At 37.4% G+C, this 21,738-nt stretch overlaps 5 protein-coding genes across 7 annotated transcripts; 1 reads left to right on the top strand and 4 right to left on the bottom strand.

Moving 5' to 3' along the window:
- Positions 1-6,431: 6,431 nt before the first annotated feature.
- Positions 6,432-7,532, bottom strand: LOC114733896 (long-chain-alcohol O-fatty-acyltransferase-like). The gene has a single exon (XM_028921385.1). It carries the CDS (start codon positions 7,530-7,532, stop codon positions 6,519-6,521), a length of 1,014 nt encoding a protein of 337 aa, XP_028777218.1. The 3' UTR covers positions 6,432-6,518.
- A 1,512-nt stretch (positions 7,533-9,044) lies between these two features.
- LOC114733894 (probable long-chain-alcohol O-fatty-acyltransferase 1) lies at positions 9,045-10,229 on the bottom strand. Its single transcript, XM_028921384.1, has one exon. The coding sequence runs from the start codon at positions 10,184-10,186 to the stop codon at positions 9,161-9,163; it is 1,026 nt and encodes a 341-aa protein (XP_028777217.1). The 5' UTR covers positions 10,187-10,229; the 3' UTR covers positions 9,045-9,160.
- Positions 10,230-11,140: 911 nt separating this feature from the next.
- Positions 11,141-14,325, bottom strand: LOC114733897 (coiled-coil domain-containing protein 115-like). Of its 3 annotated transcripts, XM_028921388.1 has the most exons (8): positions 14,235-14,325; positions 13,898-14,126; positions 12,918-13,035; positions 12,563-12,697; positions 12,208-12,269; positions 11,894-11,981; positions 11,669-11,782; positions 11,141-11,321 (listed from the first exon to the last, which is right to left on the bottom strand). In XM_028921388.1, exons 2-7 carry the CDS (start codon positions 14,090-14,092, stop codon positions 11,688-11,690), a joined length of 693 nt encoding a protein of 230 aa, XP_028777221.1. In that variant the 5' UTR covers positions 14,093-14,126; positions 14,235-14,325; the 3' UTR covers positions 11,141-11,321; positions 11,669-11,687. The 3 variants fall into 3 exon arrangements, with proteins under 3 accessions (XP_028777221.1, XP_028777219.1, XP_028777220.1); XM_028921386.1 differs by lacking the exon at positions 14,235-14,325 and having other exon boundaries at positions 13,898-14,220; XM_028921387.1 differs by lacking the exons at positions 11,141-11,321; positions 14,235-14,325 and having other exon boundaries at positions 11,539-11,782; positions 13,898-14,220.
- A 2,843-nt stretch (positions 14,326-17,168) lies between these two features.
- Positions 17,169-17,474, top strand: LOC114733901 (putative lipid-transfer protein DIR1). Its single transcript, XM_028921393.1, has one exon. It carries the CDS (start codon positions 17,169-17,171, stop codon positions 17,472-17,474), a length of 306 nt encoding a protein of 101 aa, XP_028777226.1.
- Positions 17,475-18,821: 1,347 nt separating this feature from the next.
- LOC114733891 (pentatricopeptide repeat-containing protein At4g39952, mitochondrial-like) lies at positions 18,822-21,362 on the bottom strand. The gene has a single exon (XM_028921381.1). The coding sequence runs from the start codon at positions 21,334-21,336 to the stop codon at positions 19,006-19,008; it is 2,331 nt and encodes a 776-aa protein (XP_028777214.1). The 5' UTR covers positions 21,337-21,362; the 3' UTR covers positions 18,822-19,005.
- Positions 21,363-21,738: the final 376 nt, after the last annotated feature.

The raw sequence follows: 21,738 nt of genomic DNA, 5'->3' as shown, positions 1-21,738 counted from the left end.
AGTCATGAGCTCTGCAAAAGCTGTGATTTCCCACTCAGAATCCATCCACATTGGCAAATGGCAACAGCCGCCAGCTGAAAAAGAACCATCACTGATAATTTCCAGACTATCACATTCATCAGGAAGAATCCAATACCATCAATAATTCTCAAAACCATTATTATTTTCGCTTTTTGTGATGCATAAAATTAAATACTATTCATTAATTGAGACCATGTGGTTGGTCTGAATAGATAACTTTTTTTTAAAATAATTAATTGTTGACATAGATAGGACTAAAACCACTGTGAATTGGAAGATGAGTTTGAGATGATTGATGAGCTTCTCTAGTTCTATCATCCATAGCCAAAAAATAAAAATCAACCAATGAATAAGTCAAATAGTGATACGAGTCAGTTGTACAAGTCAGTTTGTTAATTAGCACGTGTCATTCTGTTACAACTTGTATAACTGATTAGTTGTTAAATACCCCGTAATTGTACGTTGGATGGGATATTGGAAATAATACACTTCTACGTAATTCTCTCTCTCTCCTCTGCTGCGTAACAACTTGGCATCAGAGCCGACCTTCCAGCTACGCCATCATGCCGGAAACAAGATCCGGTGAGCGGATCAGTGACATTGAGCATCGCCTGGATTTACATGCTGCCGCAATGGAGATTGCTCGTGCGCGATTGGAATAGAATTCTTTGGACATTGGCGAACTGAAAACTTCAATTTCTCGTATGGAGAACTATATGGGGGATTTGATGCTGAAACTTACGTCCATAGCTCAGTCCTCATCACACGACAACGTTGGTGCTTCTTCTTCTACTCCTAATCGCCAGCCAGTTCCTCAGTTTGGCACTTATGGATCTTCTTGATCGCACTACGCTCCTCCGACAAAACAGAGTCGCGTGGAGTTTCTGAGATTTGACGGCACCGACTTCAAAGGATGGGCTTACCGATGCCAACAATTCTTTGCTGTCGATGGTACTCCGACTGATCAACGGATACGGCTTCTTAGTATTCATCTTGAAAAGAAGGCCCTCAAGTGGCATCTTAATTTCATGGCGAAGAGACAAGATTCGGAAGTATCTTGGGATGACTACTTCAAACAAATGGAAGCCCGTTTTGCCGAAGTGCGTCGCATATCTCCAATGGTGGAACTTCGTAATCTCCATATGACGATGTCGGTTGATGATTACATTGACGCGTTTGATGAATTATTGACAGAGGTTGATATTCCCGAGAACGTTGCTATGGATATTTTCTTGGGAGGGCTACATTTTGACATTCAATCGGCGGTGGATACTTTTAAGCCGTCTTCGCTCGCGAGTATGATGCAGATGGCGCGACTTCAAGAACGAATGCTTGCGGCTATATTTGTGCATGCTCCTACATCTATTCCAGGCCATCGTTTTAGTCAGCATATCAGACCTTTAGTGGAGAGTTCTACCAAACCCTCCATGACTTCCTCTATTTCGAAAGGTTCTGTGAATGACAGGGAAGGATCATCTCCTACTCTAGCTACTTCAAAAAGGCCTGCTCTGACCTTGTCTAAAAAAGAAATGGAAGAACGGAGGAGGAAGGGGTTGTGTTATTGGTGCAATGATAAATACACAAGCTCCCATAATTGCCGTACTTCTCATGTTATGATGCTTGTTATTCAGAATGACAGTGATGAGGATTTCCTAGATGCAGCTGAACAGTTTGATCTGGGCAATGATCCAGCTAAGGTTGATGCAACCATTAATGCAGCAGAAGGTTGGGAGGGCTGTTCCACCTTGAAGGTTGAAGGGTACATAAAGAAACAGAGAGTCCTCATTTTAATTGATACAGGCAGTACGCATAATGTACTTGATGCTACAGTGGCTAAACGTTTGCGTTTACCTGTCCAAGAACAAGAGGGTCTACGTGTCGCTGTGGCTGGAGGACGACGCATAGTAATCAATAAATTTTGTCATAACTTGACTTGGACTATGGCTGACCATAATTTCTCTGATTCATTTTTGGTGATGGACATAGCAGGATTTGATGTTATTTTAGGAGCCCAATGGCTTAAACGGTTAGGCCGAATTGTTTTGGATATGAATGACCACTTTATGGCTTTTTGCTTTGATCATAAATACTTTGAGCTGACAGGTGTAGCGAGAAGAGACTTTCCACCTAATGAAGACACCTTGTATTCGTGTGATCTATCGGTGGCATAACACATGTTTCTAATCCAAGTGTTGGACCATGGTGATGGGTCTCTTATGTCTCTATCTGCCACCTCCGCATTAGCTGGCCCTCAACAGCGACAGCTTAATGATCTTCTTCTCTCCTTCAAAGATGTTTTCGCTGAACCACAGTCGCTGCCCCCATTTCGAGATTTTGATCATCAGATTCACTTAAAATCAGATCAACCCATCAGTTGCAAGCCGTATCGTTATGGACCGGCACAGAAGACCGAAATTGAAAAACAGGTGCAACAAATGCTTCAAAATGGCATTGTGCAAGAGAGCCATAGTCCCTTTGCCGCTCCAGTCATATTGTTCGACGCATCGGAAAGGGCTACCTGCGGAGGGGTTGACTGGCAAGGGCCGAGTGAAGCGTCGTAGAGTGGAGCTGCCGGGACGTCGGCTTTCCGGGGAGGATGTATTGATAGGGACTTTGTATGGGCAAAGTCCCACATCGGGTAGTATAGGCTGCTTGATGGGGTATTTAAACCAATGGCTCTCCCTCCCTAACAGCTAGCTTTTGGGGATTAACTTATGAGATTGTGTATACTAAAGGGAAGGACAATAAGGCTGCCGATGCTCTCTCTCGCCAATTTGAGGTTTCTTTAGCTGCAATTTCAGTACCCACAACTGAATTACATACTAAAGTCAAACAGACCTGGACTACAGATACTCACGTGCAGCAACTTATCAAAGATTTGGAAATGGACCCCACTTCCCATCCTAAGTATACATGGCAGCAGCAACTTTTAAAAAGGCTTGGCAAATTGGTAGTTGGAGTTGATCATAACTTGCGCCACGAGTTACTTTCTTTCTTCCACTCGGACCCTGTAGGAGGACATTCTAGAGCCACTGCAACTTACAGACGCCTTGCCTTTGTGTTTTATTGGAAAGGAATGCAGTGTGACGTAAGGGAATTTATCTGTTCTTGTTCTACTTGTCAACGTTTCAAGTCTGAACATGTCGCTTCTCCTGGATTACTGCATCCCCTTCCCATTCCAGATCATATTTGGTCTGAACACTCCATGGATTTCATTAGTGGCTTGCCTTCCTCTTTTTCTAAAACAACTATTTTAGTAGTTGTTGACAGACTTAGCAAAGCTGCCCATTTCATGCCTCTTAAACACCCATTTTCAGCTACAGATGTAGCCCATGTATTTTTGGATAATGTTGTCAAACTTCATGGTTTTCCTAAGTCTATTGTGACTAACCGTGACCCTCTTTTTTGTGGCAAATTTTGGAAAGAACTTTTTAGGCTTTATGGTGTGAAGTTGCAGTACTCTTCAGCCTATCATCCACAATCTGATGGTCAAACAGAGGTTCTTAATCGTTGCCTTGAAGGTTACTTGAGATGCATGACAGGTGACTTTCCCAAGCAATGGGTTCATTGGCTTTCTCTAGCTGAACTGTGGTATAATACGAATTACCACTCTTCCTTAGGTATGACACCATTTGAGGCAGTCTACGATGTGGCTCCTCCTGTTCATTTACCTTACTTTCCTGGAGATTCATCTAATGATCTTGTTGATCGACTTTGCACTGCACGCGAAACTACTGTCCAAGTGTTGAAAGAAAGGCTTTTGAAAGCTCAGCACCGTATGATACAACAGGCCAATAAACACTGCTCTGAAAGGGAATTCTCGATTGGTGACATGGTTTATCTTAAACTTCATCCCTTCCGAAGAAATTTAATTAATAATTCTACATTACATAAGCTTGCCGCCCGGTACTTTGGTCCATTTGAGGTACTAAACAGAGTAGGCAAGGTTGCTTACGAGCTCAAGCTTCCTCCCACAACAAGGATACATCCAGTCTTTCATGTGTCATTGCTGAAGAAGTGTGTTGCTCACAGCACCCTAGTAGCTACTTCCTTATCCATGACGGATGCTGACGGCCAATTTTCACTTGAACTTGTAGCTATTCTCGATCGCAAGCTTGTTAAACGTGGTACACTACCTATCACTCAACTTTTGGTTCAATGGCAACATAGCAGACCTGAGGACGCCACTTGGGAGGATCTTTCTTTCCTCAAGCAACAATTTCCAACGTTTGACTTCTCTGCTCCACCAGCCAACACCATCCTTGTGGACAAGGATGCTCCTTAGGGGGGGTGTAAATTGATACGAGTCAGTTGTACAAGTCAGTTTGTTAATTAGCACATGTCATTCTGTTACAACTTGTATAACTGATTAGTTGTTAAATACCCCGTAATTGTACGTTGGATGGGATATTGGAAATAATACACTTCTACGTAATTCTCTCTCTCTCCTCTGCTGCGTAACAAATAGGAAGTACCCCTAATATTTGAAAAAGAAAATATTTTCTGACCAAAACCAATCAAACCAATACCTGCCAAAGGGTGGTATTAACTGTCCAATCACGTGGATTCCATTCACATTAACACTTAATAATCATTCCGTAATACTACCTCTAATACTATCTCTGCTCTTTAATATAAAAACTAACTAGTTAATTTAAGTAAATTAAAAAAATTTGTTGAGTTATTTATTTATAATAATTAGATATTGTCTTTCCTAAAATATCTTTACTAATTAAGTGTATTAACTAGAACTACCATTATTATGAAAATTATTTTAGGAAAAACTAGATAAATATGAGAGACAAAGTGGATTAGGATTTTATACTACCTTCGGTTCTTAATATACGACCTCATTTGACTTTTATTTTGGTCCTAAATATAAGAGCCCAATCCACTTTGTCTCCTATATTTCTGTATTTTTTTTTCAAAATAGTCCTTCTAATAATGGTAGTTTTAGTCTACACACTTGATTAGTAAGGATATTTTGGGAAAGACAATACGTATTTATTGCAAATAATTAACTTAAATTATTTTCTTAATTTCCTCAAATTAGTCAATTAGTTCTTATAATTAGGACCGAAGGTGGTATTTGAATCAAAATAAAACTCAAACGAGATTATATTAAGAACCGCAAGTAGTATTAGATTATTTATATAACTAAGTTATACAAACTAAAACATTAGTTAAAATTGATCAAAGGCAATAAAAAATATACTACCTCTGGTCCTTAATATAAGACCTTGTTTGACTTTTATTTTGGTCCTAAATATAAGACCCTAATCCACTTTGTCTCTTATATTTCTGTATTTTTTTTCAAAATAGTCCTTCTAATAATGGTAGTTTTAGCCAACACACTTGATTAGTAAGGATATTTTGGAAAAGAAAATACGTATTTATTGCAAATAACTAACTTAAATTATTTTCTTAATCTCCTCAAATTAGTCAACTAGTTTTTATAATTAGAACCGAAGGTGGTATTTAGAATTAAAATAAAACTCAAACGAGATTTTATATTAAGAACCGCAAGTAGTATTATATTATTTATATAGCTAAGTTATACAAACTAAAACATTAGTTAAAATTGATCAAAGGCAATAAAAAATATACTACCTCTGGTCTTTAATATAAGACCTTATTTGACTTTTATTTTGGTTCTAAATATAAGACCCTAATCTACTTTGTCTCCTATATTTATGTATTTTTTTTCAAAATAGTCCTTCTAATAATGGTAGTTTTAGCTAACACACTTGATTAGTAAGGATATTTTGAGAAAGACAATACGTATTTATTGCAAATAACTAACTTAAATTATTTTCTTAATCTCCTAAAATTAGTCAACTAGTTCTTATAATTAGGACTGAAGGTGGTATTTAGAATCAAAATAAAACTCAAACGAGATTTTATATTAAGAATCGCAAGTAGTATTAGATTATTTATATAACTAAGTTATACAAACTAAAACATTAGTTAAAATTGATCAAAGGCAATAAAAAATATACTACCTCCGGTCCTTAATATAAGACCTTGTTTGACTTTTATTTTGGTCCTAAATATAAGACCATAATCCATTTTGTCTCTCATATTTATACATTTTTTCTCAAGATAGTCCTTCGAATAATAGTGGTTCTGACTAATACGTTTGATTAGTAAGGATATTTTAAGAAAGACAACAACTATTTATTACAAGTAACTAACTCAACCTATTTCTTTATCTCCTCAAATTAGTTAATTGGTTCTTATAATTAGGACTAGAGGTAGTATATAATATAACTCATGAAAAGTATGAGCAAGAGAAACCAACGGTGGTTAAATCGAAAACTGAGCATAAAATATATAAAAAATGATTCAAAAAATTAAAACTTATAATATCAAAAAAAGCGGAGAAAGCTTTTGTTTGAATAGTTGAAAGATTAACACCCAACAATTAATAATTCAATTCAACCAACGGTGGTTAAATCGAAACCGCAATATAATGGCTTCAATACCCAGTGTCGATCTCACTGTAATAACCTGGACTTCACAAAACGTATCATTATTGAGTACTCCTTTATTGCCTTCCTATCCACCCCATTTCTAATTAACTGAGGAAAAAACAACCACTTGCCGGTGACCGCCAAAAACAACACCGTGACCGGCCCTGACACTGCCCGGTGCAACCTCCATCCACGACGTCCTGCCGCCTTCTTCACCTCCACCTCGACCGCGGTGCACACGCCATGCAACATAAAGAACCACGTGACCTCCCACGTGGGAGGCACACGTGCAAGGTAATAATACATCAACTCATGCATTAAACCGGACACAGCGAACGTGGCCAACGTGGCTGGGATTGGGCTGTATGGGCCCAATACGCTCCAAGATAAACGTCGTATAGGGTCGTATACTGTGGGCCGTAGGATACCTGTGACCATGAGGTTCCATCTGCGACCCCAAAAGTCCTGAATCGACGTGCTGAGATACGGCTCGTTGAACTGCGGCTCGATCTGGAAGCCGAACACTCGAGCCGGAGCTGCGCAGAGAGCCAGCACGAGCTCCAAGCCGAGGTACATGTGGCAGCAGTAGAGGAACAAGATGAAGTGCGGGTGGAGGTAATCTCTGTAGTCGTAAGCGCGGATAATGGCAGCGAGGAGAACCACTTTCAGGAAGATAGTCGATTTCGAGACTCGTTTTTCTGAGTTCTTTGTGGGAATCTGAGGTTTAATCTTGATTGGGAGAGAAGAGATGAGTACGAAATGGAGGATGTTTGGAGGGAGGGGCGATAGAGGGCCTTGATCGAAGGAGAAAAGGAGGAGTTTAAAAGTGCAGAGCCAAACGAGGAAGAAGGTGGTGGGCCCACCGAGGTGGAAAGAATGGAGGGTTAATGGGAGAAGGAGGAAGACGAAGAAGATGGGAAGAAGAGAGAGAAGCCTGAAGAAGCCTTTAGGCATTATTGAAGAAACGTAATAGCAATAACAGAGGCACGAAATGGCTTTGATCCATACCTTGAAGAACTCGTAGATTTCGTCGTCCATTTTCTGGTTTGCTCTTTCTGCTTCTACTCCAATTGCTTTAAGCTTGTTAAATGTGTTTTTTTTTTTTTACCAAAAAAAAAAAACAGCTTGTTAAACGTGTTTTGGTTTAGAATATTTATTATGAGTTAATGTGATGTGGGGCGCTAATTAGTTGGAAGATCGAGGCAGTTGGTAATGATAAAATAAAATATAACCACTCGTTCGTCAAAAATCTCATGAAGAAAACGAATAATAATATTGGAGTCGACGCATTTTCTTCTTGTTTTTTTTAAATTAATCGTGTATATTTGGTGAAAATAATCAATAAATTGATTGTTTTTTAGCAGGAGTTTACCCAGGACATTTGAGTATGAGAATCTGTGAATAAGGGGAAAAAAACAACGAAGAAAGACATTTATTTACTGCTAAAAAAGTAGACGCCTGTATTTCTTTAATTATTATATTCGGAGTTGTTGTAATTTTGAAATGTATTTTAATTGTACTTGTTAGAGATTTAGACAGCTACTGTGGTTTAGCTTTTTGTTTTTCTTTTTGAAAATGAAAGAGATAGATAATTAGATATTGAAAGCATAGATCATAAGTACGATTGAACTAACAATACTCACCTACAATTTTTTAGTTACGCTACTAAGCTATAAAACCATTAGCATGGGTGTCCATTTTTTTTTATTTGATTAAGGATTTTTCTTTTTCAAAGTTTAGAACATAAAAGGATTTTTGTTCTTTACAATAAGTATATTTTTCGAAATTCGAATTTGTATTTTTCTTACATCAACCAATAGTAAAATATTGGATTTGAATATGTATGAACGTGAAAAATATTCTTATAAAAGCTAATCCCATTAAGAGTTTCACAATGTGCTTGAATTTGTTTATTAGGAACGTGATGTATGTGAAAAATGCCTTTACAATAAGGTCTCACCAATGCTTAAATACCAACGTAAAAAAAAAAAAAACTTAAATATGATCTATTAGACCTATGCATCACCCCTCGTCCTCGGGTGTAGTTGGTAAGGATACTCTCACGAATGAAATGGGTTCGATCCTTAAGCTGATTGAGATGCTAAGGGAGGTATATTCACAGTTTAGTGAAATTGAGAGATTCTACCTATTGAGACAAAAAAAAAAAAAAGACTTACTTGTCATGCTCTCGTACCTATAAAGATATGTTCTAGTGGATCATGGGTTAGTTTTCCTATCTTGGATTGTGGGTGGACCCAACCTTTTTTTTAAAATTTCTCCATTAAAAAAAAAAAGCATTAGGCATCAAATAACGCAAATATGAAGAATGAGAGCTACATACTTTTATCAAAAATCTAACCATACTTAAATCTAACCCATTAGTATTCTATACAAAGAAGCATATAAAAAAAAATAGTGCTTTTAGTGTAAAAATACAAAAAAGATGCATAGACTTCTGAGAAGAATAATGAGAGGGAACATGACATTAAAAAAACCTTGAAAATTATTAAATTTCAAATCAAATTTATTTCTTGCATTTTAATACGTTTTAATTTCATTTGATTTGAAAATAACTACATGAATTCTTCATTCGGTATTACACAATTTTTAGTTTCTTTTTTGTCATCCTCCCATAATAATCAGAATATTTTCCAAAAATGTCAATGTCATCGTAACCTGGACTTCACGAAATCTACCATCATTGAATACTCCTCGATGATTTTCCCATCCACACTGTTTCTCTTCAACTGAGGAAAAAACAACCATTCACCGGTGACAGCCAAAAACGCCACCGTGAGCGGACCCGACACAACCCGGGGCAACCTCCATCCACGACGACCAGCCACCTTCTTCACCTCCACCTCCGCCGCTGTGCACACGCCATGCAACACAAAGAACCACGTGACTTCCCACGTGGGAGGCACACGTGTAAGGTAATAATACATCAACTCGTGCATCATACCAGACACAATGAAAGTGGCCAGCACGGCTGGCATTGGCCCGTAGTGCAGGCCCAATGCGAGCGTAGAGATACGTCGTATAGGGTCGTATACGGTGGGCCGTAGAATACTGGTGACCATGAGATTCCACCTACGACCCCAGAAGTCCTGAAGCGACGTGCTGAGATACGGCTCGTTGAACTGCGGCTCGATCTGGAAGCCGAACACGGCTCGAGCCGGAGCCGCAAAGAGACCCAGCATGAGCTCCAAGCCGAGGTACATGTGACAGCAGTAGAGGAACAAGATCAAATGAGGGTGTAGATTATCTCTGTAGTCGTAAGCGGAGACGATCGCAGCGAGGAGAAGCACTTTAATAAAGAGAACCGGTTTGGATCTTCGTTTTTCTGGGTTTTTTATGAGACCTTGAGGATCGATTTTGATTGGGAGAGAAGCAATGAGGATGAAATGGAGGATGTTTGGAGGGAGGGGTGACAAAGGGCCTTCATCGAAGGAGAAAAGGAGGAGTTTGAAAGGGCAGAGCCAAGCGAGGAAGAAGATGGTGGGCCCAGCGATGTGGAGAAGAGAATGGGGGGTTAGGGTTAAGGGGAGGAGGAGGAAGATGAAGAAGATGGGAAGAAGAGAGAGAAGCCTCAAGAAGCCTTTTGGTATTCTTGAAGAGACGAAGTAGCAGTAACAAAGGCATGAAATGGCTTTGATCCATACCTTGATGAAGTTCTGGATTTCATCCTCCATTCTCTCTCTGCTTTCTTTTTCTTTGACCTCTGCTGGTAAGCTTATTGGACGTGTTTGTTTGGTGAGAATATCTAATGGGCAGGATTGATTTGGGGAAATGAAGAGCAAATTGAAATAAAATAAATGGCAAGACAAGATTCCTCCATCCTCTTACAACATTTAATTTTTAAATTCGTACAATTCTTTTTATAAGATACGGCTTAAATTTGAGAGAATTACAGTCAAATCCCATAAAAAAATAATTACCAAAAAGTCTTAATAACAATCTCAATAGCTTATAATAACAAGTCTTATAGTGAAAATAACAATCTCTGAGACTTGTTTTTCAATTGTTTTCTTTGCTTGGAATCTCATTATAATTCTTCCTTTAAACTTTTCTAAATATTAAATATATTTTTTATATCAATTTTACTCCTAATGAATTGTATTATCTTTCTTTTTCATTTTTTTCCTTACTATTTCTCTCCCTTATTTACCATCTTAAAATATAGACATATTTGGAAAAAATACATTTTTTTTCATATTTATTACTTTTAATTATTTTAACTAATGTTAACCGATTTTTTTAAATGGGTTGTTTGAATTTAATTTTTTTTAAAAAAAAGATAGGAGAGGGGGTACCAGTAAAGGTGCTCGCAAAATCTTATCAAGAAAACAAAACTTGGCAGTTTTACTCGAATTTGGTTTATTCAGAAAGCATATTTTGATATAATATATCAGTATTTTTTTTTCCCGGTTGGACCGATAATGTGGGCTTACGCTTTAAATAGTATTTAATACTTTTTGTTTTAAAAATTTTTTTAGCCTTTTAATGGAGTCCACACTAACAAAATTTGCTTGTGTCTCTATTTGGTGAAAAATAATCAATCACTTGGGGTCACAACAAGACGGAACCAATTGATGAGAACATCTCCCAACTTTTGCAATTTGTAATGTAGCAAAGACATTTGAGACAACAAAATATAATAAGGAAAGTTCCTATCTCTTCATTACATTGTGGAATCAAGGTCCAGAAAAATGACCCGCAAATGGCACTTGCTATTTGGAAGGATTGGTGTCATTTCGAGGCCAACCGTTTAAAGCTGATGAAGAATCTCACGGAGACAAATTAAATCACTCAGACCATATCGGCAACCTGGAGTAAAAATTAATCACTACATTCAGTCACTCCTTGTACAAGTTACTACCAATGTCACGTCGTTTCTTTGTATCCCAGCATGTCCAATACTGTGGTATTCTGTATCTATTTTGCATGAATCTTCACAACATATGATGCATGACATAGATCCACCAGCTAAACAACCAAATAAAAACTAGGATCTAGCTATAAAATTGATAAAGATAGATGTATCTAGAGAAGATAAACGTGAAAGAGGGGAAAAAAATACAGGTAGTCAAGATTTAGTATATCTGGTTGGCACAAATTAAAAAAAAAAAAAAAAAAAAAACAACAGCAGCAGCAGCAGCAGCAACAACGTATACCTGAAAAATTCCTACTTTTTCATCTTTTATTATCTTCCGCCTCTTGATGAAGTTGATGAAAAGAATATAGCACAGAGGACTGCATGTTTGCCATTTCTACAAGCGTCTCTAGTGCTGCAAAGAATTTTGGTAGGCAGAATAAATCAAATTTCCTGGCTCTAGAAAATTAAAAGCAAATATGCCGATAGAGTGGTGGGAAGTAAGATCTTATATTCTGATATTCACCTCTCTCAAATGACAACTGGGCGGCTCGAAGCTTTGGGGAAATCAAAATTCCAAACATTGACAGTGATTTGGATCGCTCCTTACAAAACTGAAAAGGCACGAATAAGATCCAAGGAATTACGAACAGGCAATTCAGGGTTAAGTGAAGATAAATATTGAAGTATTTAATAGTATTATTTATTAACCAAGTAAACACAAAATAGCAGTTATACCAGCAAGCCAGTATGAGGTACTTCTAATAGATGTGCTAATTACAGAAAAACAAATATATAACACAGGAGTTCAGGAAGCAGTAACAGTTGCAGAATACCTACTTGATCATTGTCTGCAGATTCAGACAAGTTCTTTGAAACAGTCACCTCAGCATTTTCTTCAGCTGAATAAATATACGACGAGATGAGAAACAGCTTGCACGGTTCTTAAGTTCTAATAACATATTGCAGCGGAATCATCTTGTAAATTCAATTGAACTTTACTCTGATGTGTCTGCTTCATTTCAAACATACAGCTTAAGTTATGCGCTCTTCCTTCCTTCCTTTCATTTTTTTTTTTTTTTGCCGGGGGGGGGGGGTGGGGTTTGCACTGCACAAATCCTCCCCCTTACATTATTCAGGGTCCACAGAGAAAAGTATTCCATTCAATCAATGCAAAGCGAGAAAGTCTCCATACCAGATGATTGCAGAATACCATCACTCTCATGGAGATGCACATTGTTATCTTCTAATTGACTATTTCCATGTTCAGATGATACCCATTTGCGCAAAGTGAAGCATGGTTGTACTGCAACGGAATCAACCGCAACATCTGAAACAAATGCTTCCTCAATTTCAATGCAGGGAAAGCATGGAGCAAAATGAAAGCTTTGCCACAGTGAAGAAGCTTTAGAATACTTGCCAGCACAATGAGAATAACAAAATCACAGAGATTATTTTAGGGATTGGCTGTTAGAGAGTTGGTATAAGGGAAGTAGTACGATTCAGCAGTTACAGGCATGCGTGTCCTTTAAAAATAGAACAGTCTTTACCATCATATTGGGTTATCTTCACTGTTGTAGCAGCTGAATGGAGTTTCATGTTCAATAAAGAACTATTGATGCGTAAGCCACCCATAGAGTGTCGAGCACTTGCTAAATCCAGCCATCCCTGTTATATTTTTAGAACAGAAAACATGCCACATCAACTGAAAAAAATGGACAATATAAAATTTCTTAGCCGGCAACTCAAGTGTAAATTGAGCTTTTATAGCTTTTCTAGGGAGGGCGAATAAATAATCTATACGATAAGACAACCAGAATTAAACCACCGAGATTCCATCATTAAGTTATGATTGCCAAATCCTTTTAATATTTCTGTTCCTTCTCATCAGAAAGGATAAAAACTTACAGATGATTCAATTCATTGTATATTATAAAACCAATTAATAGGTAACAAGTGAGGGAGAAAGAGGAGGAGGAGGAAGAGAATGTTTATCATAATCTTTCTACACAATTATATTGGTATCAAATTTGCAGAAATTGTCACTCAACTTTGAGCCAAATGAGAATGAGCTTAATCAGCTCAAGAACTTTCACGCTTATTTGAAATTAAATATTGCAACTTTCTTTGAAGAATGAACTCGATGAAAGATATTTGTACAGGTTTTTCATATTATTTGTGAAATGCAATAGTCTGTGACCAGTTGCATGAATAAATCGAGGCATCCGGGACTAATGGTTTCCAAAACCTACGAGAAACATTAGTTTAAATTACACTGCACTGACTATTGAGTATTTGCTATGAACGCAGATGTCGATTCCTCTATGGAAGGGATTTATCCAAACACAGCCTAAAATCTTTTTCCTCTTCAACAGAAGCAACCTAATGAATAGAAACATCTTCATTCTCCCGTCGTCTTAAAATAATGAACAATTTACTAATTCAGAGAACACCCAAACATTTAAAAGTCACAATTAAGGCATAAGCAGCTGTAAGATGGCTGTGATTAGGTAAGAATCGATGTTTCTACCTGACGAAATGTCGAAGACAAAGCATCAAAGAGGGAAAGGTAATTATGCATAGAATCCATGAATTGCAAGACAAGTTTCTCTTCCACTCCAGGATGGAGCCGTGGTCGTCGCAGTTGCAGCTGTTGTGGTTGTGCTCTATCTACTTCCCGCGGCTCATTTCCTGTTTCTTTCTGACTCCGATCTTCTTCTTCCATGGGACTTCACCAGCAGCTTCTGACTGGGGCAGCTCTGTTTTGTCAACGGCAACGCTAAGCGAATGAAAAACCGGCCGGACTATCCATAATTAACAGACCTATTCGGTTAAGTTTATATCAGAAATTATAACTGGCAATGCACCTGTGGAGGAGAACTTCAAACTTCGACTTCGATTTTCGTGTTGCTAATTTCTGAGGAAGAAAATGAAGCCCGAGGATCTCACGTTACAAGCTCGATAATCACATCTGAGAACAGAACAGTAAATTTTAGGGATTTTAAAAATATCAATTTTTTTTATTGAGGATGACTTCATAAAAAATAAAATAAAATAAAATTTAAGTTAAAAGTTTTTGAATATTCAATTGAGAAAAAAATGTAGGCTGAATTTTCAACAATAATCCTTAGAAAGAATAGTTACTGGAAAAATAGTTTTATTTTGCACTAAAAAACTGGGCTTCGTTAGCAATTTAAATTGAGAAAATCTCATATAAAGTAGCCTGAACTAATAAAATCCTTCTTCAGATTATCTGACTAGGTTAAAATTTTATAAGTTTATTGACCCCAATTAAAATTTAAGTTATTTAATTAGCTTTATAAGCGATTTTCTCCATTTAAATTTATAATCAGTGCGAAACACTGGTCATTAAAATGAATATAGAGCCCAGTTTTGAATCAGGTTTTTAAATTTATTTATTTTATTGAGTCCTTTAATTTTATGCCGTTAAATCTGTTAGTCTTTGTCGTTAAATAAAAACCAAACGCAGTCAAAATTTCTGTCAATAAGCACAGCTTTGAAACATCTTCTCAATTTGAAAAATCATATCCGTCCATCTCCTCCGTCATATCCCAAGCTTTGAAACCAAGCTCCCCCTCCATCTCTTCGTATAATACTTCTCCGATCCTTAATATAAGACCCATCTAACTAATTTGATTAGATTAAAGAAGTTAGGTAAGTTAGTTAATTATAAGAAATATGATACATTTTTCCTAAAACACTACAATCATCTTTCTTAATACCTTATCTCTCTCTTTTACTTGATTATGGTTGAGAGAGTATCTATAGGGGTAATTTAGAAAAAATTGATAAATATGATAAATGGGTCTTATATTTAAAACCAAAACCAACTCAAGAATTGGGTCCTATATTAAGGATTAGAGGAGTATATATTTTATATGTTAAAAAATGGGGCTTTATCGTGTCGCCTTGGATCGCCACAAATGGAGCAAGCACAATGGAGAGAGATTTCCCTGTTAAAGTGAAGCTTGGAAATGGAGGAAGAATGACCGGAGTTTCATGCTTTTTTAGTAACAGATTGGGATTCATTCTATAGAAAGAGAAAAATGCTTTCCACTAAGAAGTAATACTCTTTGGCTTACCAGGAAAAGACATTACCCTGTGAATCCGATCCCTTGCGTCATTTTTCACTTCAAACTATTATATCCGTCTTAATTATAAAAGCTAGTTGATTAATTTGAAGAGATTAAGAGAATAAGTTGAATTAATTATTTATTCTAAATAAGTATTATCTTTCCTAAAATATCCTTACTAATCAAGTATATTGACTAGAATTTTTATTATTAGAAAGACTACTTTGAAAAAAAAATATAAATACAAAAGACAAAATAGATTAGGATCTTATATTTAGAATTAAAATAAAAATTAAATAAGGTCTTATATTAAGAATCGAAGGTAATATCTTAAAAAAGCAAAGAAAAAAAAATCTTGCTGTTATGAAAGGTTTGTCTTTTTTTTCAAATGATCGACATGAGTTCAATTTCAGCTCTTCACGAAACGCTCCGTATGCTTGGTCCCTCAGCCTGGGTTATGGACTTATGGCAGAAGAGAAGGATGGGCAAAGTGTTTCAGATGTTCAGCTTTGCTTACTAATAGAGATTTTAACGGTGTTTGTTTTAATTTAACGGGATTAACGGATCTAATGGTAGAAAGTTAAAGAATTCAATTAAATAAAAAAAAAGGCGCTTAGGCACCTGATTCAAAATTAATAAAAACTATAAAGACCTCCAAATTATTTTTCCTTAAAAATAAATGGTCTAAAATAATTTATAGTGTTTGCACTTTTTAAATTTGTATAGAAAATTTTGGCCACTCACAACTGAAGGACACCGCAGTAAGTTCAAGCATACTTCAAAGACATGTTCAACACCATATACCGTATAATCTAAATAAGTCAGCATGCCAACAAATTGAAATTATAGTTGTTTTCCTCTAAGGAAAATCAATGGTCAAGGGAATATTTGAGTAGAAACAAAATCATAGATTTAAAAGTGTTTTTACGATGTATGAAATAAATATATATGATATTTTGTCTCGATTTAGGAAAAGATATTTTTAAAAAGTATATTTTCACTAATCCAAACACCCTCTGCGTTGAATATAAACAAAGGGAAAGCTGATTTCTTCATCAAGCTTGTTTCGTTGTTAAGAAGACCTATTTTCTCTTTTCATGGGAAAAACTATAATTATTTTTTTAAAATTTTTTTTTCAATCTCTAGTCAAATATAATTAAAGATCATAAGATTTCATTCCATCAAAATTCATGCTCATTTTCATTTTCATGTCCAATCATTCTAATTAGCTCTGCACTATTTATATGCTGGCTTCTATTCAAAACAAAACGAGATTCCCTTTCCTAAGTCAATACTATGGTTTCACGGGCCAGTATCCAGCAAGCAATCTCTGACCATGAAAAACCTAACGAGCAATCTACTGCAGGAAGACATAAAGAATAATAAGTTTTGCCTGCTGACTCTCAAACAAAATAACCAATTTTTGTTTGTTAGCAAGTGATGGGCTAGTTTAAGCTTGTTTGTTTGCTTGCTTATGATTATGATCCCTACTTTTTATTTTCATGCAAACCCATCTCGTGAACCTCTCTTACAGACTGGCCTCACATGACACGCCTAAAACAAGGAGAACTTTTGACGCTAAACTAAACTAATGCAAAATATTTCCAACATATCAATTCGAATTCTCTATAAATTAACGTTCAGACATGAGAGCATTATCAACTAGACCTAGCTAATTCACTGCTTCTGAGTTCTACCTGGTCAAGTATGGCTCAGACTAGGGGCAAAGCTTTGGGGCAGTGGCTGGTGGTAGCACTGCTCATTGCCTTGTTGAGTGGTGCCCAAGCTGTTGTGATATGTAACGTGGAAACATCCAGGCTGAACTTGTGCCGTGCAGCAAGTACTGGGAGGCACCCGCCGCCCCCCTCGAGGAGATGTTGTGCGGTCATTAGGCGAGCCAATCTGCCTTGTCTATGTCGTTATAAGTCTCTATTACCTGCAGCTGGAATCAACCCCAGAAACGCATTGGCCTTGCCTGGTAAATGTGGTCTGAGAACACCTCGTCGATGCTGAGGTATTCATCTCAACTTTGAATGAAATATTTAGGTACAACTTCGGATTTATACTTGGTAATATTTGTTTTGCATTGGACGCTTTGGTAACTCAATATTCTTTGTTGTTGCAGCAAAGTGAACCAACTGTTGAAGACCATATCCCATTGCAGGCAAACTCTTGGTTTGCCTTCATTTCCTCCATTGACTATCGAAAGGCTTTTGAATTAACATTTTGTGCCTCTCAAATAAACAATTAGTGTATCTGCACTCATTGGCTTCATCTCATGTGTCTGCACGCAAAAGTTGATGTATGAATGTGTCTTGTCCCACTTGTACTGTAAAATTTTACTCAGGATTTGTCTGTAAAACAACTCGAAAGTTTCAGTATCCATTCCTGCATAAATCTACAAGAATATTAAAATATTTATTACCCCTCGTGCAATCTGCTAAAACATTTCTGCAGCCATTTAAGGCAATAAACAGTAAAATATGAATGCATTGCCAAGAGCAAAGGCCAGAATGAAATATAACGATCCAATTTAAAGACATCATGACCGAATCACCCCCCCCCGGGGTTCATGAAATTAGGCCAATAAAACCAGCAAATACATTATCTACCAGCATTATTTCAAAATGACAAATAAGCTTAAAAAATTACTGCTACTACAAACTTGCTGCAACAGTTACGGCCAAGAATCCCTGTTATGTTTAGGTGCTATCTGGTCAGACTCACTGTAGAACTTCACTTGCACAAAGAGTTATGGCTAATAATTCCTGTTATATTTAGAAGTTAGCTGGACATACTCACTGATGGAACTCCAACTGAGTATCATATATATTGGCACTGAACATTCAAGGCAGCTATCAAACTTCAAAATCGAACTGAAATATTTGATTCATCAAATTCCAAGGGCATCACTGATGTTAGCCATTTGCTTATCCTAGAACTTTGATTGATTACCTCAGGATTAAGGGGTCCTCAAAGCCATCCACAAGCCTCCTCCAATAGGAATTTCTGAAAATAGAAACAAAGAAAGTGTGATTGGAAGGAACAAGAGGGACTTAAGAGGGCTATTTAGAGATTTGTTTTGCACCATAACTATTCCACCATCTCCTAGTATAAGAGATTTTGAGGCTAAGGTTTAGGAACTATAACCTCCACTATTTCTCTCAATCTAGTTTTGTAATCACTATTTGTCATGTTTCAATCAAAACTTCTCAAAGATATAGTCATTTTGACTCGAGCATCACTAACTCTAACTTTATCACAAAGCAATGATTCTTGGGAACATAATCGTCACACTTTCAACCGTCATGATTCAAAGTAAAATTTTCACAAAAGTAGACGGGAATCACTTATCAGCTGCTTAACCCAACAGTAGGCTCTGCAAGCGTTCCAGATAGGGCCAAAATTAATCATGGATAATCTATTAAAACTTGGTTTAAATACCATTGGGTTCAAGATCGATGCCAAGTTTCTAAGCTAACTGTCCTTTGACATTTCCACGGTTTAGCCATCACATCCGAAACTTATAGAGATGCCTCATAGCTTAGAGCATGCTCCAACCAGCTTTCTTTCCTATTGAGCATCTCTCTATCATCATCCTTCTGACATTTTCTGCTCCTTCCCACTTCCCAATGGAGCTATACATATTGGCTAGCGTCACATAGTATCCATCATTTACTGGATCTGAGTCAACAGCGTACTGGGCAATCCTTATTCCCATCTCAATTTGATTATGAGTTTTGCAAGCACTTAATATAGCACCCCAAACACCGCCATCTGGAGAGATGGGCATGGATAGGACTAGAGCTTCTGCTTCTTGCAGATTACCTGACCTCCCTAGAAGATCTACCATACAAGTGTAGTGCTTCAAATTGGGTTTCATAGAGTAACTCCGCATTCTAGCGAACAGGTGCTTTCCTTCTTCAACAAGTCCTGCATGGGCGCATGCTGTGAGAAGAGCAAGGAAGGTAATTTCATTTGGTTTAACATTTGCTTTTTCCATTCTTTGAAATAAATCCACAGCAGATTCTGCATATCCATTCATTCCATAACCTGAAATCATCGCATTCCAACAAACTACATCCTTCTCTTCCATTAAGTCAAACATTTGTCTTGACCTTTCTAGTTGCCCACACTTAGCGTACATATCAACCAAAGCTGTGCCAAGTGGTACATTGAGTTCAAAACCTCTTTCATTTAGATAATGGTGAACTCTTACTCCTTCCTCCAGAGATGCAAGGTGAGAACAAGCTGAAAGAATAACAACTAGGGTGGCTGTATTTGGCTTTTGGTCTTCTACAACCATTTTATTAAATAGGTCTATAGCCTCTTGGTGATGCCCAGCTGGAACAAGAGATGATAGCAGGGCGTTCCACGAGACAACATCCCTCTCCATCCTATCAAATATTCTCCGAGCAAAAGCCATCTTCCCACATTTTCCATACATGTCTATTAGTGAATTGGCCACTGAGACATTGACATCCATAAAATTCTTTATCACATTGCAATGGATTGACCTTCCTATTTTGGTTGCTCCTAGCTGAGTACAAGAAGCAATTGCAGAAACTAAGCTTTTTGATTCAGAATGAATACCTAAATGTTGCATCTCCCTCAAGGTTTCAATACATTTCACACTCCTACCCATTCTACCATAACCAATAACCATTGAGTTCCAGCACTCTAGGCTCTTTTTATCCCCGTGGAAAAGCCTCTCAGCTAAACTTAACATTCCAAACTTGCAGTACATAGACAATAACGTATTGTGGACTATCTCATCAAATACATAATATCTCCTTACGATTAACCCATGAAATGCTTTTGCTTCGGATATATTCATGGAATTACTGAAACCTAAAAGGATGCAGCATATGACAATTCCATCCGGATATATTTGTTTTTCTTGCATTTCATAAAAAAACCTTATACATTCGGTCATCAACCCAAACCTTGCAAAATTACCAATGACTGATGTCCATGATAGTAGATCTTTGTTAATTAATTGACAAAAGGACTGGTAAGCTTCTTGGGGAATCCCACATTTGCAATACATGGACAAAATTGAAGATTGTACGACTTGTGAACATCCAACTCCACTTTTTAATGCTAACCCGTGTAAACATCTGCCTTCTGAAAGAGCACCAAGATTCCCACAAGCTTGAAATCCACCCTCCAATGTTCTAAAGTTGGGCTTCACATCAACTTCACCAATCCTATGCATCTCACAAAGACAATTCAATCCCTTCTCACTCTCTTCATTTTGCACATACCCTATAGCAAGCGCAGTCCAAGCAACCACATCTTTAACAGGAATTTCCTCAAACATGTGAGATGCATCATCCAGTTGGCCACATCTGGAATACAAGGACACAAAAGATGAACCCACTGCGGACCCATCAGCCAAAAGCCCAAGCTTGGCAGCCAAGCCATGAACGTTTTTTGCATAGTCTAGCAACATCAGCTCTGCACACGCAGAAACAACCATGGGGATAGTGAAGCCATTAGGCAAAACAGCGGATTCTCGCATTTGGGAGTAGAAGCTAAGAGCTTGAGAAAAATTGCCATGGGAGAAATGGCATTTGACAATGGAGTTCCAAGCAAAGACGTCCTTGGAATCATCAAGTGAATGAAATACCATGGTGGAGGAAGTGGGGTGGTTGAAGGAATCGTAGAGAGATATGAGCTTGGATGCAACGAAGACATTGTTGGAGTTGCCTGTAGTGACAGTAATTGCGTGAAATTGAAGTAGAGATTGGAAAGTTGGGATTTTGGTGGAGAGGGTAGTGAGTTGGTGAGGGAGGTAGGGGGAATGAGAGGAATACAAAGCCGACGAGATTTTGCAGACGAAGCAGCTTCGAACTTTGAAGAGCACGCGCATGGCAAGGGGTTGCTCCTATAGGGACTTGGGGAAATGGTTGGCGAAAATCCCCAGCCTACACTCACACACATTGCTTCAAATAAGCAGTGCATGCTATTCGGACCTTGAAACGGATTTGCATTGGGTGCTCATCAGCTTGATGAGCACCAGTGCTCATCAGGATCTGGACCGTCCAGATCAGATCTGGACGTCCAGATTTTTTTTTTTTTTTTTATTTTTTAAAAATAATTATTTTAATAGATATAGAATAAAAAATAAAGATAATTTCTTAACTATCATGCTTTTAAAAAATAATTTTTTCTATTTTAAATAATTATTTAAAAATATTAAATCTGGACCGTCCAGATCTAATCTGGATGGTCCAGATTTCTCATCACTTGATGAGCACTGGGTTACTTAACG

This window comes from Neltuma alba, unplaced genomic scaffold (genome assembly GCF_004799145.2).
Source record: "Neltuma alba isolate B1F8T4 unplaced genomic scaffold, ASM479914v2 tig00013042_pilon, whole genome shotgun sequence".
In the NCBI taxonomy this organism is placed as follows: domain Eukaryota; kingdom Viridiplantae; phylum Streptophyta; class Magnoliopsida; order Fabales; family Fabaceae; genus Neltuma; species Neltuma alba.
This window is presented reverse-complemented; position numbering and strand designations above follow the sequence as displayed.

What these genes read in the sequence shown, in the direction of transcription:
- LOC114733896 (XM_028921385.1), bottom strand. Translation starts at nt 7,532, where the DNA reads ATGGACGACGAAATCTACGAGTTCTTCAAGGTATGGATCAAAGCCATT.
- LOC114733894 (XM_028921384.1), bottom strand. Translation starts at nt 10,186, where the DNA reads ATGGAGGATGAAATCCAGAACTTCATCAAGGTATGGATCAAAGCCATT.
- LOC114733897 (XM_028921388.1), bottom strand. Translation starts at nt 14,092, where the DNA reads ATGGAAGAAGAAGATCGGAGTCAGAAAGAAACAGGAAATGAGCCGCGG. An exon ending in TGTCTTCGACATTTCGTCAG is followed by an intron (nt 13,036 to 13,897) that starts GTAGAAACATCG and finishes AAAATATAACAG; the next exon opens with GGATGGCTGGATTTAGCAAG. An exon ending in GAAGATAACCCAATATGATG is followed by an intron (nt 12,698 to 12,917) that starts GTAAAGACTGTT and finishes CATTTGTTTCAG; the next exon opens with ATGTTGCGGTTGATTCCGTT.
- LOC114733901 (XM_028921393.1), top strand. Translation starts at nt 17,169, where the DNA reads ATGGCTCAGACTAGGGGCAAAGCTTTGGGGCAGTGGCTGGTGGTAGCA.
- LOC114733891 (XM_028921381.1), bottom strand. Translation starts at nt 21,336, where the DNA reads ATGCGCGTGCTCTTCAAAGTTCGAAGCTGCTTCGTCTGCAAAATCTCG.